The sequence below is a fragment of the Watersipora subatra genome, chromosome 7, assembly GCF_963576615.1.
Source record: "Watersipora subatra chromosome 7, tzWatSuba1.1, whole genome shotgun sequence".
In the NCBI taxonomy this organism is placed as follows: Eukaryota; Metazoa; Bryozoa; class Gymnolaemata; order Cheilostomatida; family Watersiporidae; genus Watersipora; species Watersipora subatra.
Window position 1 is genome coordinate 5,671,123 of NC_088714.1, and position 13,792 is coordinate 5,684,914.

The 13,792-nt window shown below is 36.4% G+C and overlaps 1 protein-coding gene across 3 annotated transcripts in view; it reads right to left on the minus strand.

The window, feature by feature from the left end:
• The window catches only part of LOC137399533 (follicle-stimulating hormone receptor-like), a 34,582-nt gene that overhangs the window by 3,394 nt on the left and 17,396 nt on the right, over positions 1-13,792 (minus strand). For 2 of the 3 annotated variants that reach the window (XM_068085689.1, XM_068085691.1), the window contains 9 exons: positions 13,370-13,444; positions 11,371-11,542; positions 10,457-10,595; positions 9,390-9,410; positions 7,969-8,168; positions 6,396-6,582; positions 5,270-5,451; positions 3,537-3,737; positions 317-640 (listed from right to left, as the gene is read on the minus strand). In XM_068085689.1, the coding sequence (XP_067941790.1) occupies positions 317-640; positions 3,537-3,737; positions 5,270-5,451; positions 6,396-6,582; positions 7,969-8,168; positions 9,390-9,410; positions 10,457-10,595; positions 11,371-11,542; positions 13,370-13,444 (1,501 nt within the window). The remainder of the gene's footprint in view (positions 1-316; positions 641-3,536; positions 3,738-5,269; positions 5,452-6,395; positions 6,583-7,968; positions 8,169-9,389; positions 9,411-10,456; positions 10,596-11,370; positions 11,543-13,369; positions 13,445-13,792) is intronic. The other variant, XM_068085690.1, reaches the window with a different exon arrangement.

Genomic DNA, 13,792 nt, shown 5'->3' on the forward strand with positions numbered 1-13,792 from the left:
GCTTATTTTGCACACCACTAATCTTAAAATGAGCTCCCTAATCTTAAAACCTCGGATCTATGAGTTTTTATTCATAAAAAAGGCCAAAACAGCCATAAAATTTAATCAGTAAAGTGTCTAAGTAAATTGCCTGAGATGAAAAATGACCTACTCGTGTTGTTCAGCCAAAACACTGACAAGCGATGATTGGTTAACTATGACATTGTTTACGCAAAGAATTTCTCGCATGGTCACTCTTTGTTGTTTACCTGGTTCAATCTTGCTGGCTACAGTTCTTGTTGCTACATGTTTTCTTTAAAAAATTGTATCGACTTACCTTTAATTTGCTCCGTGTGTGACAGGTAGGCATTGGTGAGTTGTGTTGTGTTAGACACCTGTGACTGGTAGTGTCGTACAAGGTTCTGGCGGGCACTCCCGACAGAGTCGTCAAGGCGTCTGCGTCTTGGCCCTTGTATTTTCCGCTTACACACACCGTAGCAGTTCAGCGTCTGTTGGCAGTCCTTACGAAACTGTTTGGTGAAAACAGCATAAAGGAAGGGGTTGGCGCAAGCGTTGAATGGATAGAAGATAACCAGGATGACCTTCGCCATCAATAGCTTCTCTTCTGACACCCAGAGAGAGCTGTGTTGATTCACCCCACCTGAAGTGTAAAAACAAGTTGATGTTACCAGCTGCAGTGCACAATACAAGCAATACTGTACCTTGTTCTTGAAAGTCTGCTGTGGCCTAGTGGTCTAGAGCGTGTGACCTACAAACAACAGGATTGGGGTTCAACTCCCATAAAAGGCTGCTGATGGAGACAGGATTGCATCCAACCTAAAATTGCTTTCTGCAACTGGTCATGTCTCCAATTGTTGAGGTTCCCTTATCACTGTACTAAGACGTGTCTAGATCATAGAGCCATTGTTTGTGTAATAATGCTCTTAACAACTACTCACAGCCTCTGCTGGTGGTAAACTCCTCAAGCAGTGGAATTGCTTGAGGAATTGTTCCCACAGTATTGTTCTAACACTATTGCGTATTCTGTCTAAGAAAGGAGCTGAGCAGGAGAATAAAGATGTAAAATAGAGTAGCTAAGAAGGCAGCTATACAAAGTAGACAACTTAGGGGCATAAGAGATGTGCCAGCATTGAAGGCACATCTCTCTTTTGGCGAAGTTACTAAAGTTGGAGTGACGGTAGCAGAAATTCGTGGGATCAGGCCTTGTGGATAGAAGTTTTTTAAAACCTGCAAATTGAAAAACTGTGTGTGAAAATGGATTTTTCAAATAATCAAAGCAAAAATTTTATAACAACAGGCTACATTTTAAACAAAGTCAATGCAAACGCTTCCCAACTTACGAACGAGTTACATTCCAAACGATCGTTCGCAAGTTGCTTCAGTGCTATATTTTGTCTCATGACCAAACACGAGCGAAGCAATTGTTTGGGAGCTTTATGATAAATGCATATGTGCACACAACTCACAAAAATTATTCATCAACGGCTGTCGCAAACCCTTGTACCGAAATCTCATCAACAAATTTAACCTTTTTTCAATGGAGTCATTTATGTATAATAACGATACAAAACACATATAAACCTATTTAAATATGTTACCAGGTCTTTGAAACTTGCAGACAATATCCTAAAACTAACCCATCTGATCGGATTATACATAAATAGACAGATTAATTTAGCCTAAAATCGTCATTAAAACTTTGACAAGCCTTTTTTAATCAGAATTAAGACCGGCCAATGAAACGCCGATAAGGCCGTGCGAAAGAGAGTAGAACTATTAAGTCGCGTGCATTTTATGAGAAAAACGTGCACACTTCACCAGTCTGTAGCATTGTCCAATTGCCGAAGGTTTCTGTAACTGACGTAGAAGTACTGAAAAGTAATCGTTTCTTTTTTGCCGATTTCAAAATAACTGACATTTTGGACACTTATAATGATTACTTTGGTATTCCAACTGATGTCCAAAGCAGTGAAAGTGAAGGGAATGGCGATGATAATTTTTTAACAATTTTTATAAGATTATTACAATATTTAATTGTAAGAAAAATTATTCGATTTTATAAGAGTTAATTATAAGAATAATCATTCGAATTTACAAAATCGAAGTATATAATGACCGATGTTGGGCAATATGTTACTGTTATTATTTTTTCTAAATAATTTTGTTAAATAGATTTTCTAAAAATCTAGATAAATATCACAACTTCTTGATAATGGTTGCTATGACCAATGATATACAGCCCCTCAGCCTGTGTATATTACACAGCAGCTTGCCATTTTACTTCTAATATTGCATTTCTCTTATTGCAGGGGAAAGATATAAACATATAATCTTTTCCTTTCATTATTGCTGTACATAATAAAACCCAGTATATTACAGCTACCATTGCAGTTATCCTATTGCACTGCAGTGCCATTTGACTGCTAATATTGCATTTCTCAACCATCAGTATCCTTTCTTTTTCAAATAATACTTTGGTCGTGGGCTGTACGACAGGGGAATTTCTAGTATTATAATTTATGTTTAAGGCCTATGTAAGTATATTGAAGGTTTATATAAGTATGTTTAAGGCTTGTATAAGTAACCTGTATTGGTTTGTACTGAAAAAACATTTAGTAAAATGGAGAGAATACGTACAGTACTGTACTACGTATTTTATATCACGAGAAGGTCTTCGTCGTCGCTGGAATGGGCTTCAAAAGTCACCTCCTCCGTAACTTCAATGTAGGAAGAAGATGAGGGTTGATGAGTATCTTCCTTGGAGGATTAACTAGAAACTGGCCGAAAGAAGCGATCTAACGACGATTGCACAGTTTTCCGGTGTTTCCGGAAAACTGGTGCTTCCGAATAGTGCTTCTTTCCGCCGGTGGACATACGCGCAGACATGTTAGTATGTACCGTTGTTCGTAACTCGAATGTTCGTAAGTAGAGGAGCATCTGTACTCACTAATTTTCTAACTACAATCTTTTTCGTACATTTCTAAATACAATCTTTGTATTCACAAAAGTTTTTGTAAATAATAATGTCTAATCTGGAGTGCAATCATAGATATGTGGTGTCAATTGCATAAAATGGTTACGGAGTGGTAAGTTATTCACATCTATGAAAGTGGTGTGGTGTTGTATTAAATAAAAGGTATTTTTGCTTTGAGTAAAAAACCTTTTATTCTTTTCAAACAAACAGAGTTTTCATCTTTATATAATACATATACATATATATAAAATAACATTTATATTTAGTTTTATGTATATTATATCAACATCAATTCAATTTCGTAAATTAATTACATTACACCCACCTGTATACATTTGAATATGACAAGCACTTGCCCCATGTTGTCATTCTATGCAATGCTAAGATACAGATGAATGATTACATATGCAATCATCTGAAACCCTAAGTTGTATTCATAGTACTCTCACTACTAGTGTTGTAGATGTTGAGAGCATGAGCAGCACTCACATACCTGCTGACAACGCAGAGACTATAGCTACTGATATTGTAGCTCATGAGAGCATGAGCAGCACTCACATACCTGCTGACAACGCAGAGACTATAGCTACAGGCCCCCAGCAGAGAAAGTCAGTCATGACAAGAAGAGCCATCCTTCTCGCCAGGTAAGTGTCACTAGCCATAGAGGCGTTAGACCCTCTCACTTGTACAAAAATACTGAGATAGCAGAAGAGAACGAGACAAAAGGCTCCCAAGTTTAGCACCAGAAGAGTCCATATGTACACTAAAACAAATTTATTTAGAAAATAAAACTACATCTCGCAATAATTGTGACGTTTCTAAGATAAAACAACTTCACGTTTGTAATGCCAAAGCTGATCATGCAGACCTAACTGCGAATGAGAATCTGCAAATGCTTGGAGGTTTGTCTAATCTAGTTTACTGAAGTACAGCCATACCTCGACCTACTTTCACTACATACCTCGACCTACTTTCACTACATACCTCGACCTACTTTCACTACATAAACTTTCTGATGTGAAACTTGAGCAAATATTTGTTTTGACTTACCAGAGAATTTTCAACATGCAACTTTTAAAACTGAAAACTTTAAAAAAGCTCTTAAAAAAAGTGAAAATAAAATATAAAATTAATAAAAAATATGTAAATTAGATGAATTTTAACAATGTCTTATGTGAGTTAGGGAAAGTTCCAGCAAGTATTTATATCACTCACTCCACCACTGAACTTACCTGTTTCTGTGTCTCTAAGATGGAGTGAGAATGAAATAATGTTTTACTGATTATTATTTCAATTAGGTTAATATTTACAACTCTAGGCTTTTACATTAGGTTTGTATAAAGTTTTAATAGAGCTGGTGTGTTATAAACCCTTGAAACATAATATCATTGTTTGTAGGCTCTGCAAGAATGCAGGTTATTCTTAGAAGAATCCTTGCATCAACATATGACAACTTTGACACGTTCACTTTGTACTTATCAAAAATCCTTTGTTTGGATCGTAAATAAAGGACTCAAACGTAAAGACTATGATTAGCTGACATGTCAACCGATTTAAAGAAACATGCAGGTATGTTTTTATTTGGTCTATATTAATTGTTGATTTGTTCAAAACATTGACTATTGACAAAAAGAGCCACGCAAGCAATTAATCAGCTGAGTAAGTTGTAAAAAGTTACTTTAAGCTGATTTGATAACACTGATTACGACTAATTGTACGCAAAAAGTTAAAGATCCACTATGGGGTCAAACTGTAAATGCTTTACACGCAATTTTACTACAATCTGTGTACTTCTGCAACTATTGGAATCAAAAAGATCTTGCATGACAATCAATGAAACAAACAGATCTGAGAGATTTTAGGAGACTAGGCAGAATCTTGGAGTAAAATCTAATGGGTGAGAATCATGGTCACAGTACAGGTTGGCAGATATACATGTAAAATTCATACAGTAGTACTGAATGACGAATACTGTGTCATACAACTACATGTATCAATGAGAGAAATGAGAGAAATGATGTATTGGTTTGGCAAGTACAGGGACTTGAAGCTTAGGAAAATGAGCATTGGTTACGCATATGTAACTGTATACAATATTATAGTTGTGCATATGAAACTCTATACAATATGCATAAAAAGTTTTACATGTGGAACTGTATGCAATATGTATAGGAAGTTATACAGGTGGAACTGTACCCAATACATATAGTTACGCAGACGGCACTGTATACAATATGTACAGGAAGTTATATATCTGAGCTGTCTGTACTTATTTATTGAGATTCAGCCACTAACCCTTATCTCCAGTGTCTTCGTACTTGAAAGGCAAGCAGATGCTCGTCTCCTGATACCCGCTAAATCCAACCAATGGCAGTACAGCGACTCCAGCAGAAAATATCCAACCGACCAACATGATGATGATAGCTTGTTTCATTTGCATGCGTTTCGTTAGATGAATAGCATGGCTGATGGCATACCTACATGTAGGTAGGAATACAAGCTACACTTACACCTACATGTAGGTAGGAATACAAGCTACACTTACATACATGGGATAATTTACTCTTTGCTATAATATGAGCCATGGCCTTCTGCCTTCAAGATTGCACCACACAGGAATTGAACCTGCATATTCAGATTTGAAGCCAGGAGCTTTACCATCTGCCTCACACAGCCACCTTACCCACTTCAGAATACATGTGCACACATTTATTACGCATGAGAATCTTTCACAGCGCATGATACTGCCGGCGTACTAGTTTTGGATATTACAACTTCGTAGAAACATTCCCGGAGAAGAAAAGATTAATGGATGAAAGACTTTAAAGCAAAGAGAAATAAAGACCTATGATGGGAACTCGATGTGTCTTACTAATCACAGTAGCTAGTTCCCATATCAATACTCAACTAGCTAGCAATGTCATTGATTCCCATAGTTTAAATGTTTGTGTTTTGTGAGCTTGCATAAGCTAGACTTATATATACATAAACCACCTCTATTTCCTTCCTTTCAAGTCTTCCCATACCTTAAGAAGCTTTTTGAATGAAAGCGGATGAGACCGAATAATATTAATAAAAGATATGTTTGGCTTATCAATAATACGTTGTCGGAAATTATCAGAATTATAAAAAATAAGAGGAAATAGATGAGAGCAGATTATAAACAATGAAATAGAACATACATAAAACAGACATTCAAACTATGGGAACAGTGGCAAGATCCAAATGAGTATAAGATGTAAATTAGGACAAAAACTAGATTAGAGGACGATCTAAAGACTCCCTCAAGTCAATAATTAAAAGGGGTGTGAAATGATTGCTTTAATCAGCGCAGTAATGAACTACAAGAAAATGAACTCTTATGTGCAATTCTTCATGATACTATAACTAATATGATGAGGCAGCAAGTCTCTGTACTCACCATCTCTCCAATGTGATGACTGATAAAGTGTAGACGGACAACTCTGAAGAGAATATAGTTATGAAGCCAACGCCATTGCATCCCTCTTTCTGCCACCAGGTAGCATAATTGAAGTACTGACCAAGTGTTTTGATGTCAACGGCAGCCAGCGTAAGCAAGTAGATACCTTGCAGAGTATCTGAAAAGGCTGCAAAGAATCGATCCATTAGCAAAACATAAGTGCTGTGCCCATAGGTATATATATCTATGGCTGTGCCACTCTCGTGCTTAACACGGTGACATTAGCGCCTGGCCACCCTGACACTTGTCAGACTGAGACGAGCACTTCGCATCTCTGACACTTGTCACGTTGACATGACCTTGATACGAGCACATATTCACTCTGGCGTGTCTCATAGTGACATGCTCGCCTTGCCAATTTGGTGTCTGTTTCACTGCTCAGGCATACTCTCTTTGTGAAACCAGGGCAATATGATAAAATGGTATTAGATGTTCAACTGGTGAATTGATTGAATCTGTGTTGTCTTGTAAAACGTAAAAAACTTTGAAACAGTTGTAAGAATTATGTAAAAGTTGTGAAATTATGTAAGCAGTTCAAGCACACTTGAGCATTGAGAGCGGTGGTTCTTAACCTTTTTGGATGTACTGAACCCACCAGTTTCATATACGCTCTGACCGAACCTTATTGAAAAATAAAATACATGTATGATTTTTTCCATACTCAAGATATACAGGTAGGTGTGACTTTTACTGATGCACATAATGAACTGTGCATTGACATCATTGTCTTCAACGAACAAAACCAATACAATGCATGAACTCACAACAAATATATTTTTATAAAAACTGTGCAAATCAGAGTGACTTCTGCTGCTGACTTTGAGAAACCTTCACTGAACCCCGGAGACTTACTCGGTGAACTTCGAGGATTCAATCAAACTTAGACTAAGAATCATTAATTTAGAGTCAAGTATTACAGAGAGATAAACAAAGCGATCAAAATAAAATATTAAATAAAATAGATACGTAAATTTACATATCAAAACATTCATTTTGTTATCCACTGACTACTGTACTCCTTAAATGTGGTCTACTAGCTGACCTGTTTACTACTAGCTGACCTGTTTACTACTAGCTGACCTGTTTACTACTAGCTGACCTATTTACTACTAGCTGACCTGTTTACTACTAGCTGACCTGTTTACTACTAGCTGACCTGTTTACTACTAGCTGACCTATTTACTACTAGCTGACCTGTTTACTACTAGCTGACCTGTTTACTACTAGCTGACCTATTTACTACTAGCTGACCTGTTTACTACTAGCTGCCTTGTTCACTACTAGCTGACCTGCTTACTACTAGCTGACCTGTTAACTGCTAGCTGCCCTGTTTACTACTAGCTGACCTGTTTACTACTAGCTGACCTGTTTACTACTAGCTGACCTGTTTACTACTAGCTGACCTGTTCATTACCAGCTGCCCTGTTCACTACTAGCTGACCTGCTTACTACTAGCTGCCCTGTTTACTACTAGCTACCCTGTTTACTACTAGCTACCCTGTTTACTACTCACCTAAGTTGCAGATCAGAAACTTTGTTACAGTCATTGGCGATTTGGAACGAGAAGATATAGTAAATGTGAGAACAGCAAGATTTCCAATTATTGCAAGAAGAGCGACCATCCAGAGGGCAGCTCTCAGCCAGTTTGCCTTCTCTAGAATATTTGAGCAAGGAATAAAGGAGTTCTCAACAGGTGTGCACGTCAAGTTGCTCCTACAAAATAAATGCTCATATTACAAAGAATCGTTTAGAGGATTACCATGAAAAAATAAAGTTTCATAAAAAAATGAGAACTTATTTTGATGATACATAATAGTAGTTGTTTATAGGCTTTTTGCGCACAACAGCTGCCGTTTAGCAGCGCTGCTAATCATATTATTTTCCCATTTAGAATCGGTATTAGTTTGTGCAAATATACCAAAAAGATTTCACAAAAAGGAGGTGAATGACTACTTACGTATGTGTAACTGTTTGTATGAAGAGTGTGAAGGAGGGACACCTGCTTTTGGGATTAGAAGGTAACAAGTGTAATTCTCATGACACCAAAAGTTTTTCTGTTAGTAGTGACAAACGTTAAGAGTAACGTTTGATATTATGTGGAAGCAGTATTGCAGAGGCAAGAATAGAATTGAAGCGTTACATCCTATACCATATTTTAGATATTCACTTTCGACCTTTCTTCACAAAACTTATATTATGTTTTGATTAGAAATGTTGTGGAAAGAAAATATTACACAAGAAATGAAACCTTGCTACAATTTGGTTGAAAACAAAACCTCCAACATTTTTTTCCCGAACACTATCCAAGTATGAACCAATTAGAAAAAGCACAATGGAAACAGGAAATTAATTAGATGGTGAACATAGCTGATCATGAAAATATGTTGCAGGAACAAAAAAATCCAGATTGCAGCAAACATGAAAAGCATTTTAAAATTTAGTTGGAACTGGTAGAAAGCTAAAAATAATTGTTTTTGTTTGCAAGGAGTATAACGCTTCAATACTTGAAGAGGGAGTTGAGGATAGACCGCTCAAACCAAGGTCGTGTGTAGCGGCTACCGGAGGCCCTGAGGTGCTCTTCTCATACTTTAGAGCTAGGCGCTATGCGTGCCTTGCGTGCCATCATTTCAAGGACTAGTAACTGACAAAGTTTGCAACTGTCTTCCATCACAAAGGCAAAACTCAATAGTTGATAATTAACTTAATAATTTAAATAATAAACTCTAGCCAACTCGTCTTCAAAGTGAAACGCCAGTGTTTACAAGTGCTAGTAAGCCTGAACTCAAATCCTAACTGCAGTACTTTTGCATAAGCAGAACTAGCCCGAGTGTTAGTTGGGTTGCTACCTATAAGATGGATGAGTTAGTGCAGATCCGGTGTGCCGTTGTAGCAGCGTGGCAGCGTGGTGAGTGAAGAGATGAGGGGAATCTATACCTGAGAATGTCGAAATCAGCTCTAAACATCAAATATTTCAAATTCACAATTATTAATCAGCTCATATTCGAATGTCTTCTCAAGATGTCTGCTTGTACAGACTTGTACCAGACTCTAGAACTCAGTTAGCTACTTAACACAGTATATGCGAGAGCTCGAGGTTCAACAATTTGAAGTATTATCTTGTATATACAAACAGGTCTCTTGATCCTAGACTGTGCTAACAACTTTCCATTGACTGTGAAAGTAGTAAGAATAGCACAACTCCTGTAGAACTGAATATTATATTGAAGTTCTAAGCTTGTAGAACTCGATAAATATAAACAGAAATATTTAGTCAATGGTTTTTTCCACTTTTTCAAAGAAGTGATACTTTAGAGGTACATGAAGAAACATAATGATTGCAGTACACTGAGTCTGATAGAGTCTGTATATTTGTTATTAATAGAAAAACAAAACCTTTTAGCGTAAAGCTCTCATTGCTGAAGCGTAGAAGCTTTCCAGCTTTTTCTACTTTTTATCCTTCACTACCAAAAACAATCAGTGTGTCATTAAAAACTATTGTTTTGTCGGCAGCCATCTTTCATTTCTCAGTCAATCGGAAGTGCCCTCAGTATGTTAGCGATATCTCAAGAACTCATCAGTCAATCAACTTGACACTTTTGAATTATACTGAAAGTGTATTACAAAAAAGGCAATCCAAATTTCATAATCCTATACAAAATGAATGTGCAAAAAGAATAAAGTGAAACTGTGTGCCAAATTTACTGGGTGTAGGATTTAGTAGGAAGACAACTCCCAGAATTACCTTCAGCTCAGGCTTCATAGTATTAAATAGATTTTATGATTCTTGCCAGAAAATCTCGTCTGATCTTACATACGCTGCTTTTTACTAATTTAGTGCAAAATATACAATAACAAACTGAGAACAAAACAGAAAGCACAATTATAGATTACTCATACATGTAAATTTGTCAGAGTTAGCGAAACAAGCGACAAAACAAGACTAATCAGATAATTCTGCAGCAGGAGTTCTGAATAACATTTGGTACGCTTATGGATCTTACCTTAGTTCCTCAAAGTCTATGGTACTACAGTTACGCTCATATAGAATAAGATGGTTAATCTGTGAATCGATTGTAGGTTTGGTGTTGTCAAATAATGGGTTGCTTGTAGTTGTCCTCTCTTCAAATTGAGTTGGAATGACTGTAATAGAGCGGAATATTAACATGAATATAGCAATTAATGAATTATTGTAATTGCATTATTGTATTAATTAATATAATAATTAATTATAGGACTCAAAGAGCAGGATGAATTACAGAGACATACAGATAGTCACTGTGTTTAAAGTACTTTTAAAACCCGCCATTGTCTTGCATGCCTCACGCTATTATTATAATAGCATGAGGCATGCAAGACATAATAGTCATGCACAACAACAAAGATATGCAGCCCCTGATATATACACCAATGATATACAGGCTGTATACCATTGATAACACCGAAATAACTAAAACTGGTAAAAATGGAAAGGGATTTGTTTTAACACAATATTTACTCGTACACCTATTTGCGCGGCTGCATTATAGCACTCGAATACTATAGTAGTGAATTCCCTTTAAGACCCCATGTGTCATAAATGGAATCATCTCTTGCTAATAGTGATTTAATATTTTTATTGAGTCGAAAGTGTACTTAACAGTTTTTAGATAGATATCACACTCTACCCTTAACCATCATTCATTGTTAGCAGTCGGTTAATATTATTTATTTGTGTTCTGTAACTGCTTAGTAAAGACTGCTTGATGTGGAATACGTGTGCTGTTATCAATGGAGATTGAGATCTGTCTGTTATGGCCTAATCCTACTAGATGGAAAGTATGTAGGTCTCAGTTAAACCTGTTTTTAAATAAAAGTTAGCCATGGTATAAGAGCAATAAATAAATAGGAGAGAAGAGGATTCCCTGACAACACATACAGTCTTGAAATTGGAGAAGCTTGCGGCCCCAGCCGTAGGTAATGAACTGGTAGTCTGGAGAAGATGTCGATGCTGTCGATGATGTCGGAAATAATGCTATGTTAATCGATGCCGAAGTGAGTGCTACAGCCGGCTCCTGATTCTGACATTTCCACTCCTCTTTCTCCAGTTCCTAATAGCCAAAAACGAAACGCTTATATTAGTACATCAGTGCGCTGAGCTGTTTAGGCAAAAAATACAATTTTTCGAAGAAGTTTCAATTTTGGCTGGACATTAGAGCAAATGCGACAACTAGCAGTGTTTACCAAATATCCTCCAACTTTAAAAAGCCCAAATAAAGCTATTCAAAATTGTGATTTGCGAGTATTTACACGAGAATTATCTGCCCAACGTTGATTAAGGAAGTTTTCTATTCTCTTTTTAGATACGCGTGTGTTACAGACTTATGTGGACTGTTCTTAAAATCAAGACGAGTGGCACAACAACTTAGCAAGGCGACAACTCGGCCTGTGCTTCATAAATAAATAACCTGCCTTCTTTCAATCATAAATTTAAGTTAGCCAAGTAGTAGTAAACAAGCTAAGGGGGGGGGGTTGTAACATCATATTATTGGTATTTGAGTGAGATTATATAGGTCAATCGCTACATTTGAAAATGCACTATCCAGATCAGAACCAGTATTTTTATGACTGTTATAGGTTTCAGAAATATCAACAGGTCTATTATCTGGCTATCTTTACTACTGGTCTATTATCTGGCTATCATTACTACTGGTCTATTATCTGGATATCAGTACTACTGGTCTATTATCTGGATATCATTACTACTGGTCTATTATCTGGCTATTATTACTACTGGTCTATTATTTGGATATTATTACTACTGGTCTATTATCTGGATATCATTACTACTGGTATATTATCTGGATATCATGAGTAGGCTAATGGTCTATTATTTAGATATCATTAATACATGAAAATGGTATGATGCAGCAGTCTCCAGATGCTAGTTTTTGTCAAATAGTATTGATAGCAAATAATACTTTTACTAAAAACTAGTCTCACCGTGCATAGAGGGAAAACAAAAAAAAATCACCAGTATCCATTGAATATTATTGACAGATCAACCGGTTAAAATGGCCTAATATAATAATTTTAGTCATATGTTAACTGTATGTTAGGTCTGCACTGTTTTAATTCTGATAGAGTTCCTGATAGAGGATGGTTGTTTTTCAGTCATAATAAGAGTAACCCCACTCTACTAGACTGTGGTTCTAGGGTGGTTATAGTCCCATAGACACCATTAACTTCTCTATTTTGCAAACCCTAGTGTGAAGAGCAACCATCTCAGTATAATTAAGCTTTGAAGTTGGCCGCATTGTCATGTTATTAACAGTGTCATCATTTAGTCCTAACTTGATGTGCAGAAGGAACATCCTGCCACAATAAATGCTAAATCAGTATTCTCTACATAGTAGTAATTTGGTTAGATAGCCACAATATATATATTTGAAGTAAAACTTATTAGCAAATTAGGCTACACATTAATATAAATAATGAAAAAGAAAGAATTGAAATATGTGTTTGTGTTTCGCAACTACTTGATGGTTCCATGAATTCGCATATTTGATAAGTCATACAGCACCATAAACATTGCAACACCAAAAATGTCTCATCTGACTGATTCTGAAATACAAAAATGCTTACATTTAATATAATATGACGTGAGCTTTTCAAAACATTTTCAAGTCAACTTTTTGATCTCGTCGTAGGAATGCCAGAATATAGAATATTTGGCTAATTTTGCCAAAGAATATAAGGATTTTGCCCAGCAGCTGGCGATAAGAGCTAAATTTGTTAACCCTTAAAGGAAAAGGGTCATGCTTTAGGCAAATTGTGAAAAGCTTATAAGCTAATCAATACTTACATGCAACCGCAACAATAATCTGTTCATCGAGTAACTTTATTGCTAAAATACTATAAAATAATAACATCTTTACCTTATCATACGCTTGTCTGTCCTGAATGGCTGGCTGTCTAAACGCGCAACAGTGCTGGGAGTATGTCAAGTGAACCTACAAATAAAATAACTTTTAGGGGTCGGGTTAACACCTTCCCTAACCTGATATGATAGGTATCTTAGGAAGTAATTTAAAAATGAGCTGATGGTACAGTTTTGAGTTCCTGCGGCAGTTCAAGAATGAATAAGTGAAGCCCAGGGAACCATTACAAAGATCAAACCTTCTACCTTAGAATAAACATCTAGTCTGCAGATGGTTTGTTATTCATTATTAACTGAAAACACAAAAAAACTATGTAGTATTTAGAGTTTTGAGGTACGCTGGTGCAGTATAGAATTCCACTGAAGCCTTTTCTGATGCCACAAAGAGCATGTGGCTATAAATAGACACATGGTAGATTGT